General features: G+C 68.6%; 1 protein-coding gene across 5 annotated transcripts in view; it reads left to right on the top strand.

The window, feature by feature from the left end:
* Positions 1-14,085, top strand: part of LOC122367303 (phosphatidylinositol 4-kinase beta-like) — a 65,774-nt gene extending 51,689 nt beyond the window's left edge. For 3 of the 5 annotated variants that reach the window (XM_043340301.1, XM_043340302.1, XM_043340299.1), the window contains 9 exons: positions 717-1,330; positions 6,396-6,513; positions 6,627-6,761; positions 8,016-8,170; positions 8,907-9,034; positions 10,412-10,633; positions 11,727-11,963; positions 12,149-13,010; positions 13,714-14,085. In XM_043340301.1, the coding sequence (XP_043196236.1) occupies positions 717-1,330; positions 6,396-6,513; positions 6,627-6,761; positions 8,016-8,170; positions 8,907-9,034; positions 10,412-10,633; positions 11,727-11,963; positions 12,149-13,010; positions 13,714-13,898 (2,656 nt within the window). In that variant the 3' untranslated portion in view covers positions 13,899-14,085. Of the gene's footprint in view, positions 1-716; positions 1,331-6,395; positions 6,514-6,626; positions 6,762-8,015; positions 8,171-8,632; positions 8,702-8,906; positions 9,035-10,411; positions 10,634-11,726; positions 11,964-12,148; positions 13,011-13,713 lie in introns of all 5 variants that reach the window. The other 2 variants (XM_043340298.1, XM_043340297.1) reach the window with 1 other exon arrangement.
* The last annotated feature ends 221 nt before the right edge of the window (positions 14,086-14,306 follow it).

Here is a 14,306-nt window from a genome sequence, read left to right as displayed (position 1 = left end):
CCCCCCCCACTGCTCAGCGGGCCCTCAGCCACCCCCCCCCCCACCGCTCAGCGGGCCCCCAGCCGTCTCCCACCGCTCAGCCCCCCCCCCCCTAGCGGTCAGCGGCAGACTTTGTCCGTCGAGTGCGGCTCGGGAGTAGTCTATCGGCCGAGCCGATACCGAGGCCGACCTCCGTCCGGCGGCGCGCCGCGCGAGGGCGGTCGGCTCGGTACAGCCGCGCGGGGGCGGTCGGCTCGGTACAGCCGCCCGGCGCAGCTGGCCGCCGGACCGTGACGCAGCGCCACACTTTCCCCGCTGGCCGTGACGGCCGTGACGGTGGTGGTAGGAGCCCGTCCCTGGTCCCGTCCTCCCTGTGACGGCCGCAGGCTGTCGGCGTGACAGTCCGGCCGCCGGCGCCCCCCCCCCCCCCCCCGGCCGGTGGTGGTGGACGGTCGTCCTGTGTTGATCGCGCGGCCGGCTCGAGAGGTGCTGTGTTGATCGCGCAGCCGGCTCGAGAGGTATCTTTCCGCTGCCTGACTGCGCGCAGTGTGGTCCGATCAGCGGCCGGCCGCCGCGGCCGCGGACGGTGCCGGGCCGGCTCCGGTCAGTATGTGTACAGATGACCTCTGGGTATCCCCCTATGTTTCCTGATATGTGCTGTGCTGTTCAGCCAGTCTGTGTGTAGCTGCAGCCCCTGCCACGGTTGGTGTCTGACGGAGCCGTGTCGCTCGCCGCAGGTCGATGGGCATTGTGCTGCCGCCCGTGCAGCACAGTTCGCTGCGGCGCACCCACCACCGGAACCGGAGTCTGGACTCGGTGCTCCAGGAGATTCCCGAGCTCGAGGCCGCCGAGGAGACGGCGCTCAAGCCGGCGCTGTCGTGTCCGCGCGTGCGCCGCGCCGGCCCGCCGCCGCCGCCGCCGGTCGCCGCCGCCGCCGCGCCGCGGCTCGGCGGGGAGGACGCCGCCAGCCTCGGCTCCACCGACTCGGGCATCAGCTCGGACGGCTCGGAGCGCGACTTCCGCGGCGACGCCGAGCACGCGGCCCCAGGCGCCGCCATGGCTTCGAGTCCGGCGCGCTCGGCGATAGACAGTGACCGGCCGCCGGCCGGAGCGCCCGTGACGGGTGCCGCCTCTGTGACTGTGACGGCCGGGACGCCTGTGACGGGTGCCGGCTCTGTGACTGTGACGGCGGCGCCTGTGACGCCTGTGACTGTGATGGCGGCCGGAGACGCCAAGCCGGGTACGCAGAAGTCGTGGCTGCTGCGGCTGTTCGAGAGTAAACTGTTCGACATGAGTATCGCCGTCAATTACCTGTTCAACTCCAAGGAGCCCGGAGTACAGACATATATCGGTGAGTACTTCGGCGCCCGTTCGGCCCCATTGCTGCGGCGCGTCGTGGTGACATTCTCTGATGACGTTATGTAGCGTGTCTTGACGTCCTGTGTCTCCTGTGTCCTATGGTCGAGTGATGACATCTTGTGCATGTGATGACGTCCTGTTTCGTGTGGTGTCTTGTTTCGTGTGATGGTGTCTGTGACGTGGATGACGTCCAATGATGTGATATCCTGTGGCGTGTGGTGACGTCCTGTGGCTGTGATGACGTCCTGTGAAGACTGACGCGCCGCCCCCGCGCTGTCAGGGGACGGGTGGCGTCGATTGCTGTGTGTTTGTGTCTGTTTCCGAGAATGTTTCCAGCGACCTTGGCGCTGCTAGGCCGACTCGGTGCCCGCAGATCCAGGGGAGCGATCCCAGTTTACGGAGCCTCTCGGAGGCGAACCAGCTGTTGACTTAATCGCAAACTTGGCGCGTAACAGTTTACACTTGGAGTCTGGAGTGCCTTAGTCAGCAGAAACGATCGTTTCACTGCTGTGGTGTAGCACGCGACAGGGAAGTTGGTCGGCTTTGGACGCCGTCTGTTCCGAGCTGCGTCCCTCCGTAATGAGACCATGACCTTATCAGTCACGCGGCGGATGGACGGGTCGGTCACCACGAACAGGCCGCTCGGCGCCGCCAGCCGCGGCTCCGCTGGCGCGCCACTAGAGCCGGACTGCACCTTACTATTCCGGCGGCTCGGGCGCTGGTCCAGGTCTTGTGTGCTCGCCACCACTCGGCGACCTGGCGCTGGCTGCTCGCCCGTCAGTGTCCGCTGCGCTGCGGCTACCGCTGAGTTCGGTCAGTGCGATAGTCCGGCTCACGACTGCTGCCGGCCGCGCCGTGCCCCAGACCGGGCGGCGGGCGCCGCGCTCCCTCCACTACATATCCGGCCGGCACGGTGGGCCCCGGAATCCACAGGCCGACCGCGCCGGCGCTACACCGACGGAGAATCGGCGCTCGTAAAACATCCACAATCCCGGCCGGTTGAGCGCCCCAGAGAATGACGGCATTCACATGGCTGTCGTTCGTTGGCACTCGGGAGAGATTCGGCCGATGGGCGGCCGCCCCCGCCCCCGCCCCGGCCCGGTCCGGTCCGTCGGCCGCCGGGGTAACGGTGCCGGCCGTGGGAGAGGTATGGGCGGGCCGAGGCCGCCCCGACCGGCGCGCGCGCGGCTCGGCGGGGCACGGGAGTGGGTCGGCCGTCGGCGGCACGGGCCCGTGTTATTCGGCGCGCCCGGCCGCCCTGCAACGAGCACTGAACTGTGAGCAGCGAGCAGTGGCCCGTAACCGGACAGCAGCCGCCAACCCCCGTGTCGGCGGGCTGTCTGACTGTCTGTCGGACCGGGCTCTGGTGTCGGTGTGAGACTGTCTGTTGTCTAGCTGTCGGACTGTCGAGTGTCGGCTGCGGGCTGTCTGTCTGTCGGACTGCGGGCTGTCGGACTCTGGTGTCGGTGTCAACCTGTCTGCGGGCTGGCTGTCTTGCTGTCGGCTGCGGGCTGTCTGTCTTTGTGTCGGACTCTAGCTAGAGTCTAGTGTCGGTGTGAGATTGTCGGCTGTCTGTCGGACTGTCGGGTGTCGGCTGCGGGCTGTATGTCTGTCTGTCGGGACTGTTCCGTCACTTCTGTCGGCGCCAGTCCAGCTGGGCTTTCCACGGCCCGTATCGCTCCCGTGCTTCCCGTCCATCGGTCGTGTGGTGTCGGATGGCTGCACGGACGGCTGTGCCGGGGCCGGGGAGTCCGCCCGGCCGGGACGACCCGGCGCAGCTGGCCGGTACGGGCCGCTGCAGGCCCGGCCCTGAGGACGGACCCGCTCAGGCGGAGACGCACCGGTCGAGTCAGCTCAGTCTCAGTCTCAGCTGACAGCTGGAACGAAGAGCCATTAAGATGTGTTCAGCTAACGCTTCGAGTCTCGACAGCCGGCTGCTCCAATATTTATACTGATGGCCCGCCTTCATTAGGACTACGCTTGGCGGGAACTCAGCGGGCTCGTCTTCGCCTTGGTCCCAGTCAATACTTTGAGCTGCAGCGGGGTGGCGGCATAGGGCCTCCAGTCCTGTATCAAGCCCTGACTGGTGTGGTCCCGGTCCGCCGCCCGGTACCCAACTCGGAGGGGTGTGGTGCCGCCCCAGTCGTGAGCGCGGTGTCTGCTGGCCGACCTGGCCGGCTGCCACCGGCCGGCGCGGTCAGGCTCCGTCTGTATCTCTGTCTATACCGTCGGCCGGGTGAGAGGTAGCGCTGCCTTGTATCGCCGGCCGTGTCAGCTCTCCGCCCCTCAGGTCCGGGTAGCGCCGCCCACTGTCTCCGGCCGCGAGTCGGCCGCCAGGAGTGGCCAGCTTGGCACTGCGGGCCGCGGCGCCGGGCCGGGCAGCAGGGCGGCCGCTTGGAAGGTGGCTCGGTCTACAGACAGTATTAGATGTGTCCCGAACCGGGCCTATGATCTGCTCATGGACAGCCGACCTTCGGTATCGATCGCCCTCTACGCCCCACTGGCCTTCAGTGGAAGTGTATAGAGCAATCGCCTGTTAAAGCTGTGATTGCTATTTGATAGCCGAGTGGGTTTTAAATGCGCACCCCGCGCCCGCTCGGCTGCTCGATAACATAGCGTATCTTATCGGGCTTCGACAGACGATAACGACTGAGCCGCTTCTATCTACCGTGCAGTTTGCCGACCCTTCAGCGAGCCTAGTCTAAGCGGAGCGTGTGTGTCTCTATGGACCGACAGCTGTCCGCCTGATGCTCACCGAGCGCCAGTAGAGCCGTCTGTTGGGCCATCGGTCGGCGCCGGCGTCAGTCCGGCTCGGTGGAGCCCGGTCCGTCGGTCGGTCCGGCTCAGTGGGGCTCGGTCCGCCGGCATCAGTCCGGCTCAGTCAGTGGGGCCCGGTCCGCCGGTCAGTCCGGCTCAGTGGGGCCCGGTCCGGCGTCAGTCCGGCTCAGTGGGGCCGGTCCGCCGGTCAGTCCTGCTCAGTGGGGCCCGGTCCGTCGGTCTCAGTGGGGCCCGGTCAGTCCTGCTCAGTGGGGCCTGATCCGCCGGTCGGTCCGGGTCAGTGGGGCCCGGTCGCCTTGGCCCGGTCCGTCGGTCAGTCCGGCTCGGTGGTGCCCGGTCCGACGGTCGGTCCGGCTCAGTGGGGCCCGGTCCGACGGTCGGTCCGGCTCAGTGGGGCCTGGTCGGTCCGGCTCAGTGGGGCCCGGTCCGCCGGTCAGTCGGGCTCAGTGGGGCCCGGTCCGCCGGCATCAGTCGGGCTCGATGGGGCCCGGTCCGCCGGTCAGTCGGGCTCAATGGGGCCCAGTCCGCTGGTCAGTCCGGCTCAGTGGGGCCCGGTCAATCCTGCTCAGTGGGGCCCGGTCAATCCTGCTCAGTGGGGCCCGGTCAATCCTGCTCAGTGGGGCCCGGTCCGACGGTCTCAGTGGGGCCCGGTCCGTCGGTCAGACTGCCGGCGCTATTTCCGACCCGTGATAGGGCGCCGGACTCGGCTCCCACGCCCGCGACCGACGCCGTCCCGACCACACTGACCGCTCGGAGATGGCGTAAACCCAATAACAGCGCCGCCACGAGCGTGATGGCCGGTTGGGTATATCGACGCGGAGTCAATCTGAACCGGCCGCCAGGCAGCCGGTCACCGCTGCACGGCCGTCTGTGCCGGCCGCTTTTAACCTTCGATATTGAGGAAGTAAGTTGAAAATGGGCGCGATATAACCTCGTTGCTGGCGTGCCCCGCCACACCAAATCATCATCACCGTCCGTGCCTGCCGTGCGGGGTCGCTCCGGCGCCCTGGGCCGCCCCTGGCCTCGGTCTAGCTCTGGCGCCCAGGTGCGGTCGTGCCGGCCGGCCGGCCGGTCAGCCGATACGCTCGGTGGTGACTCACGGTCATCGGTCGCGCACGGAGCGGCCCCTGGCGGCTCATGTGACGCGCGCCGACCACCTGTCCGCCGCCGGCGTCACCGGAGCGCGCTGCGCCGAGGGGAGCGCTCCAAGGGCGCGCCGCTCCCCGGCGAGTCTGTCAGTCGCCGGCAGACGGGAGGGGAGAGCTCGAGGCGCCGACCGGACCGCCGGCCGCCGGCCGCCGGGCGGCCGTGGTGGGCTTCTCACGGTGAGGTGGTCTCACTTGACGGGCGCCGGGTAGTGTGTGGCCAGACAAGGTGGATGCGGTTTGTTGACACTCTCGCTGTGACGCCGTCTGTTTGGGGATCGAGTCCAGAGTGCGCCGTTTGCGCAGGAGCTGGCCCGGCCGCGGACCCCGTCTGCTGGGAGGGGCGGCGGACGGCGGGGCAGGGCTCCCCCGTCCTAGCGGCCGCTCAACCTCGCCATTCGCGCGGCACGATCCCTTCTATCCTCGGAGTGGCGTGTCTTTTTAGCGTGCGTGCGCGCTGCTCCCCTTCCCGTGCCGCCCGCACACGCTGTCCCCGCCCGCTCCCCCGGCACACGCTGCCCCGCCCGCCCCCCGGCACACGCTCAGCGTCTGTCCTTTGTCGGCGCGGCGCGTCACCGACACGGCACGGCGTCATCGACCGGCGTCATCGGCAGAGGGCGTCATCGACCCGCGTCATCGGCGCCGGCACTGACCGATTTGGGCGCCGCCGGGAGCGGGGAGGACAGCGGGCCACGCGGCGGGCGCGTGCTACACCCGGGGTGGCCACTGGCCGGTCTCCGGAGCGCGCTCCGACTGATCTGCCGCCAGAGCGGTGTCCAGCAGCCGGCGGCGTGCTCCGCGTGACTGCCCGTCCGTCCGTCCGGCCGGCCGGCCCGTAAACAACCACGTGACTCATCGTGGCGGCCGACTGTCCTCTGGCGCAGTCCCGGGGCCCGTGCCGGGCGGCGATGTCGCCCGGCGCCGGCCGGCCGTCTGTCCGTCTGTTTATTTGTCTGTTTGTAGATATGTCTAATCTGTCTGTCTATCTGTCCGTCAGTCTGTGCATACGAGTATATCCGGTTGTCTGTATCCTTTTTCCCAACGTGTGTCGCCGAGCCGTGCTGTTGTCCGCGCTCTGCGCCCCGGCCGTCTGCTCTGTGTCCTCAGAGCTGACCTGACTGCCCCCCGTTCCAGTGAACCGCATGTTCAGCTTCAGCGAGGAGGACACGGACTTTTTCCTGCCGCAGCTGGTCAACATGTACATCCAGATGCCGGACGTGGCCGAGGTGCTGCACCCCTACCTGGTGCACAGGTGGGTCACGGCGCGGTTGGACTGTCACGGGAGACCCTCCCGGTGAACGTGCTGCAGGTGTAGCCGCCCGCGTGAGTCGGTGACTGGCCGCTGACGCCGCCCGCCGCCCGCAGGTGTCGGAAGAGCGTCAACTTCTCGCTGCACACGGCCCGGCTGCTGGACGCCTACAGCTCGGACGCCAACCTCTCCAACAAGAAGAAGCCGCTCGGCACTCGGCTGCGCAACCTCATCCTCTCGGACGAGCTGCGGTGGGTACACGGTCCGGCGCAGGGGGGGGGGGGGGGGACGGTACACGGCCCGGGCATCGGCTGGACGGGGGCGGTACACGGCCCCAGCGGCGGCTGGACGGGAGCGGTACACGGTCCCAGCTGCGGCCGCACCTAGGCGCGTGGGCGGGGCCGGCCGGCCGGTGGACTGACCTTGCACGGAGCGGCCGTGTGCCAGTCGTGGTGGGGCGAGGATTGTTGGCCACAGTCGGCCGTTTGAAGGGCCGTCACCGGCCCGACCCGAGTGTGGGGTAGAGCAGCGCTTCGGAACCGGCCTGGAGTGTGGCGTTTAGCGGGGATCTGGGAGTGGAACAGGCCTAGAGTGTGGCGTTTAGCGGGGATCTGGGAGTGGAACAGGCCTAGAGTGTGGCGTTTAGCGGGGATCTGGGAGTGGAACAGGCCTAGAGTGTGGCGTTTAGCGGGGATCTGGGACTGGAACAGGCCTAGAGTGTGGCGTTTAGCGGGGATCTGGGAGTGGGACAGGCCTATAGTGTGGCGTTTAGCGGGGACTTACTGTCGGCACAGTTGCCGCACAGGTGCTGTCGAGGGCGTTCGATTGACGACCGGCACTGTCCGGTCCGGCCTTGTGCGGTGAATGGCGATGGGCGCGGCCGCTGGTATCTGGTTTCGACTGGCGTTCGGTAGTCATTGTTGTCGGATTTAGGCTATAAGACGCTGCAGGAGGGCTGCAAAACGCGCTGCCGGCGGCCGGGACCGGGGGCGTTTGGAGCCGGTTCGGCGGCCCGCCGTCAGCGTGTCGCCCTCCTGGGCAGTGGACAGGCGCGGAGAGGAATGCCGCTGGTTTCTCTCCACCGTGCCGGGTGGCGCGGCGCCTCACTGCTGTCCGACCGGTGGTGGAAGCACCTGGGGAGCCGGCAGCGGCACCGGTCCGGGCTGGGCTGGTCACAGCCGCCGAGTACCGGACCCGTGCACTGGTCACACCCGCCGAGTACCGGACCGGTGTACCGGTACCGGACCGCTGTACCGGTCACACCCGCCGAGTACCGGACCCGTGCACTGGTCACACCCGCCGAGTACCGGACCGGTGTACCGGTACCGGACCGCTGCACTGGTCTCACCCGCCTAGTACCGGACTGCTGCACTGGTCAGTAGTCCAGTCAGTACCGGACCGCTGTACCAGTACCGGTCAATATGCCTCCTGCATTGTCTCCCGGCTCCCCCAGTGTCTCTCTGCCCCCGGGTCCGTCTGACGCTCGCACGCTGCGTGTCCGGCAGGCCCAAGGGAGCCACGGCGGCCGAGCGGCGTCTGGCCGTACCGACGACTCGGCCCGGCGAGCAGACGCTGTCACCGCTGCGGCGCACCCACCAGCGCTCGCGCAGCGACGCCACGGCCAGCTACTCCAAGGGCCACCAGCGCACCGGCAGCACAGGTAGGACGGGTGGGGGCCGGCCGAGCCGATCGGGGCCGGTGGTCTGCGGGACCGCTGCCTGCCTGTGTCGGACGGCCCTCCCTCCCTAGTCCCGTATGGGTTGGCTTTGGTCCTGTATCTGACGGCCTTTTGGTCCTGTATCTGACTGCTGTTCCTCCTGGTCTCGTATCTGACAGCCGTCTCTCCTTTCTCTGATCCCGTCCCCCTGACTGCTGCTCCTCCCGGTCCTGTGTCTGACGGCCGTCCTTCCCACCTCTGTTCCCGCCCTCCTGATGGCCGTCCCTCCCTCCTCTGTTCCTGCCCCCTGACGGCTGTTCCTCCCTCCTCTGTTCCCGCCCCCCCCCCCCCTGACTGCTGCTCCTCCCGGTCCTGTGTCTGACGGCCGTCCTTCCCTCCTCTGTTCCCGCCCTCCTGCCCCCTGCCGTCCCGGTGGCCGCTGTGGTGGATCTCGCCGCTCCGAAGGTGACCTCGTCCCGACTCCATCCACCAGACAGCGGGCGTCGCCGTCTGCCGAGCGACCCAGCGGCCGCGGTACGTACTCGCACTCGGCGCGCGCCCGTGGTACAGCCGGCTGTGGCTGTACCGCTGTACCGGCCGCCCGCAGACGCTCCGGGCTGTGTCAGTAGCCGGCGGCGGGTCAGTGGGTCCGCGCTGTGCGCCGTCTCTCACACACACACACGCCGCAGCGGGGCCGGTGAGCGGGTGTCTGACCGTCCGTCCGTTTGTCCGTCCGCAGGCAGCATGCGCTGCTACCTGGGCGACATCGGCTCGGGGCGCGCCTTCGACAGCGGCTGCAGCTGCTACGACACCGCCCAGGGCAAGTGCAACGACCTGCTCGGACGGCGCGTCGAGTGCGTCTGCGGGGTGAGTTGGACCCTCCGCTGGGTAAGCGGGCCCTCTGCGGGGTGAGTGGGCGGACTGCGGGGTGAGTGGGCGGACTGCGGGGTGAGTGGACGGGCGGCGGGGTGAGTGGACGGGCGGCGGGCCCTCTGCGGGGTGAGTGGGCGGACTGCGGGCCCTCTGCGGGGTGAGTGGACGGCGCGTCGAGTGCGTCTGCGGGGTGAGTGGGCGGACGGCGGGCCCTCTGCGGGGTGAGTGGGCGGGCGGCGGGGTGAGTGGGCGGGCGGCGGGGTGAGTGGGCGGGCGGCGGGCCCTCTGCGGGGTGAGTGGGCGGGCGGCGGGGTGAGTGGACGGGCGGCGGGTCCTCTGCGGGGTGAGTGGGCGGGCGGCGGGGTGAGTGGGCGGACGGCGGGGTGAGTGGGCGGGCGGCGGGCCCTCTGCGGGGTGAGTGGGCGGACTGCGGGCCCTCTGCGGGGTGAGTGGGCGGACTGCGGGCCCTCTGCGGGGTGAGTGGGCGGGCGGCGGGCCCTCTGCGGTGTGAGTGGATGGGCTGCGGGGTGAGTGGGCGGGCTGCGGGCCCTCTGCGGGGTGAGTGGACGGCGCGTCGAGTGCGTCTGCGGGGTGAGTGGGCGGGCAGCGGGCCCTCTGCGGGGTGAGTGGGCGGACTGCGGGCCCTCTGCGGGGTGAGTGGGCGGGCTGCGGGGTGAGTGGGCGGGCGGCGGGCCCTCTGCGGGGTGAGTGGGCGGACTGCGGGCCCTCTGCGGGGTGAGTGGGCGGACTGCGGGCCCTCTGCAGAGGCCCGCCCGAGTGGGCGGGCCCTCTGCAGGTCCTCTGCGGGGTGTGTCGAACAGGGGGCACCCGGTGCAGACGCACCTGCGGGCGCAGCCGGCGCGCTGCGGTGGCGGTCGGCGGCCGCCCATCAGCCGATTGGCGCGGTGCCGGCGCCGGTGGCGTGCGCGGCCGCCGGTCGGCCGGCCCTCCCGGTGATACATTACCGGGCCGCGCCGACGGCGGGCTCTCCGTGGAACTGTGTGTCGACTCTGTGTGTGATTAGCTGAGGCCGCGCACCGGTCAGCGTTTGGCGTCATTTCGCGGACCCTGTGGATGTTGGTCAGGGCTCGGAGCGAAGTGAGGAGAATGGTCTTGTGGCATGGCACACCTGGTGCAGTGCTACAGCGAGCTGTGTGGGAACTCTGTGGTGTTGTGAGCTGTGGGGAGGCTCTGTTTATTGTGAGCTGTGTGAGGGTTAAATGGTTCTGTGAGCTGTGTGCGAATCGTTTGCAGTCCGGCAGTGCAGTGCCCCGCCCCACTGGGTACCCAGAGAACGCGTGGTGCGCCCGCCCCTAACTGCTGGCCGCCGCCCCAGTGTCCTGTGACTGACGCGCCCCCTCGCCGCGGCAGGCGCCGCGACTGCGCCCCCAGCTGGAGTTTATCGGTGCGCTGATGTCGATTGGCCAGCGGCTGGGCGCCATGCCCACCCGGGAGGCCAAGACCACCCAGCTGCTGAACGAGCTGAGCCTGCTCAACCTGAACCTGCCGGCGCGCGTCTGGCTGCCGCTCTACAGCACCGGTCACCACGTGGTGCGCGTGCCCGCCCAGGCGGCCGCCGTGCTCAACTCCAAGGTGAGCGCTCTCAGCTCGGCCCAGCGTAACGCGCCAGCTCGGGGACTGGGGGCCCAGACCGTGGTGAGCTGGCCGCCCGCTGTGCCCCTTCCCGGTCCGCTGTGCCCCTCCCCTGGTCCGCTGTACCCCCGCCCTGGTCCACCGTACCCCCGCCCTGGTCCACCGTACCCCTCCCCTGGTCCGCTGCGCCCCTCCCCTGGTCCGCTGTACCCCTCCCCTGGTCTGCCGTACCCCTCCCGGTCCGCTGTACCCTCCCCTGGTCTGCTGTGACCCTCCCCTGGTCCGGTGTGCCCTCCCCAGACCGCGCCGAGGTGCCGCCCTGGTTCCGCCCGATGGCGGCCGCAGCGATGGTCCTACATGCATATTTGTCTGACCTGGTTGATTGCGAAAGATAGTGTGTCAATTGTTTGATAACAAATATCAGCTGGTGCATGTTGCGTGTGATACACGGTTGGCAAATGGGACCGGTCGTCGCCCGTGATTCCGGTCGTGCGCCGTGTCTGTTTTTGCGTGTGTCGGACGCGCGCAGTGCCCCCCCCCCCCGCTCCTCGTTCAGTGTTCCGAGTCAATATGCTGTGCCAGAGTGCACACACAGAGCCTGGGCGGCGACACGCAGGCGGCGCCGATACCGATAGTACCTCCGCTACCCCCACCCCGCCTGCCGGCTGCCGCCGCTGCCGACTGAGAGTCTCCACCAGGGGCCTGCCTTGTCACGTGGTTTCGGAAGGAGCTATACGGCGCAAGCGAGGAAGCCCGGCGTCCCAGCTCGTAACCGTGTTTGTCCATCCTTTGTTCGTAAAACTCTCCCAACTGTAATGGCATTATTAGTGGTTGTTTTGCACCATTCGCAGTTCCCAACTTCCCTCCCGGAATTCGTTGCTTCCATGTGAACATTTCGAAAAGCGCTCTTCGTCACCTGTTAGAGTGCTTCTCCGGTGGTTCCTTTCGACATGCTGTACCCCCTGTCTGCCGCAGGACAAGGCTCCCTACATGCTGTACCCCCATCTGCCGCAGGACAAGGCTCCCTACATGCTGTACCCCCATCTGCCGCAGGACAAGGCTCCCTACATGCTGTACCCCCTGTCTGCCGCAGGACAAGGCTCCCTACATGCTGTACGTGGAGGTGGTGGAGGTGGACGGGCCGGAGACGGCGCCCGTGCCGGCCAAATGCATCAACACCCTGCGGCACACGCGCTCCGAGGAGAGCCTGGAGACGGCGGCGGCGGCACCGGCGGCGCCAGCGCTGCCCACCACCTTCAGCCTCTACGGCAACATGGACGCCGAGAACGCCGACTGCTGGAGCCAGGAGGACGACGACATCTCGCAGCAGGTGAGCACGGTAGGACCTGCGAGCCGGCGGAGACGGTAGGGCGGGCCGCGCAGACTCAGCCCGACCCCAGTGATTGGGTCCGATGTGGGTCCGGCCGTGGTGGGTTACTGCCTGGTGCCGCTGCGGGCGCCCGCTGCCGCGGCTGGAGCGCTCCCTCTGACCCCCTATGCCCCGTCTGTCGGCAGTACTGGCAGCTGCGCCGGCCGCGGCTGGAGCGCGAGCGGGACACCATCTCGCAGATGTCGCTGGAGTCGGCCGACAGCCGCGAGCCGGTGCTGATCGCGCCCGGCGACATCCGCCGCCGGCTGGCCGACAGTCTGGCGGCGCCGCGCTCCACGTTCGCGCGCGACCCCGAGGACCCGTCGGCGGCCGTGCTCAAGGAGCCGTGGGCCGAGAAGGAGCGCAGGATCCGCGCCAGCTCGCCGTACGGCCACCTGGCCGGCTGGCGCCTGCTGCCCGTCATCGTCAAGTGCGGCGACGACCTGCGCCAGGAGCTGCTGGCCTACCAGCTGCTGGAGACGCTGGACCGGCTGTGGAAGCTGGAGCGCGTGCCGCTCTGGGTGCGCCCCTACCGGATCGTGGTGCTGTCGGCCGACTCGGGCCTCATCGAGCCCGTCGTCAACACGGTGTCGCTGCACCAGGTCAAAAAGAACAGCCGCATGTCGCTCAAAGAGTACTTCCTGCAGGAGTTTGGCGACGTCACCACAGAGGCCTTCCTGACGGCGCAGCGCAACTTCGTGCAGAGCTGCGCCGCCTACTGCATCGTCTGCTACCTGCTGCAGGTCAAAGACCGGCACAACGGCAACATCCTGCTCGACAGCGCCGGCCACCTCATCCACATCGATTTCGGCTTCATGCTCTCCACGTCGCCCAAGAACCTGGGCTTCGAGGCGTCGCCGTTCAAGCTGACCCCCGAGTTTGTGGAGGTGATGGGCGGACTGGGCTCGGACATGTTCGAGTACTTCAAGATCCTGATGCTGCAGGGCCTGGTGGCAGCCAGGAAGCACCACGAGAAGCTGCTCACCCTGGTGGAGATTATGCGATCCGGTGAGTGACCCAGCGTCGGTCGCACGCGGCCTGCTCGCGGCGCCCTACAGCGGGGGGGGGGGGGGAAGGTAGCTGTGGGTGGGAGCAACCCCTCCGACCGACGTGACCTCTGAGAATGGATCTGTAGGGAGCGCCGGACGGCGGTGTGGGGCTGAGCTGGCTGCCGGGAGGTGTCACAGGGGAGGGGAGGGGAGGGGCGCCGGAGGGCGGTGTAAGACTGTGCTGGCTGCCGGGAGGTATCACAGGGGACGGGGAAGGGCGCCGGAGGGCGGTGTGGGGCTGTGCTGGCTGCCGGGAGGTGTCACAGGGGTGCTGGGTGGCGTTTTAGGCTGTGGTGGCTTAGGGGAGGGGTCACGGGTGGTTTGGGGTCGCACGAACTGGAGTGGGTGAGCGCCTGATATGCCTCGGGACACTCCAGGCGGTTAGCCTCGAGACTGGCTTATATTTTCACCAGTGAGTCTGTCCCGCTGTCGCTCTCGTTCAGGCGGCCGTGGTCGGCAGTCCCATGTCCCCGGCTGTGGGGTGGAACGTCCCGTGTCCCCGGCTGTGGGGTCGGCAGTCCCCGACTGCTGTGGGGTACGGGGTCGATAGTCCCCGGCTGTGGGGTCGGCAGTCCCGTATCCCCGGCTGTGGGGTGATACGTCCCGTGTCCCTGCCTGTGGGGTCGGCACTCCCGACTGACGGCCGCCCGTCTCCACCGCAGGCTCGCAGCTGCCCTGTTTCCGCTCCGGGGCCGCCACGGTCCAGTTTCTGCGCAACCGGTTCCACATGAACATGACGGAGGAGCAGCTGCAGTACCTGGTCGACTCGATGGTCGAGTCGTCCATCCACTCGCTCACCACCAAACTGTACGACGGCTTCCAGTACTTCACCAACGGCATCTTGTAGCGGCGCGCGGCGCGCTCCGCGGGACCAGAGTCGCCCGGTGTCGGCGCGGCGGGACGGACCCGCCCCGCCTCGCGGCCATCAGTCAGTTCCCATGTGTACATAGTTTGTATACTCATCGAAGACGTTGACTTGGCATGTTACCGCTTTTGATCCTGATGGTGTAATAAAATGCTATAATTGTTGTCTAGCCGCGTCTGTTTGTGTGTGTGGGGGGGGGGGGCAGTCCGGTGGACTGGTGCTGTCAGGTCGCCCGCGCCCGACCTGCCCACCCGGGAGCGCTCCCACAGCTGCCTGGGTGTCCGTGTGCGCAGCGGCCACCGGCGGCCGGGAGCGGACCAGTGGCGCCCCCGCTGTGGCCAGGCGCGGTCGGCGGCGCGGCGGTGGGCACCGCTTCAGATCTCCTCCGGC

This window comes from Amphibalanus amphitrite, unplaced genomic scaffold (assembly GCF_019059575.1).
Source record: "Amphibalanus amphitrite isolate SeventyFive unplaced genomic scaffold, NRLGWU_Aamphi_draft 000862F_arrow, whole genome shotgun sequence".
Lineage (NCBI taxonomy): Eukaryota > Metazoa > Arthropoda > Thecostraca > Balanomorpha > Balanidae > Amphibalanus > Amphibalanus amphitrite.
Note: the sequence above shows the minus strand (reverse complement) of the source record. Positions and strands in the feature narration are given on the sequence as shown.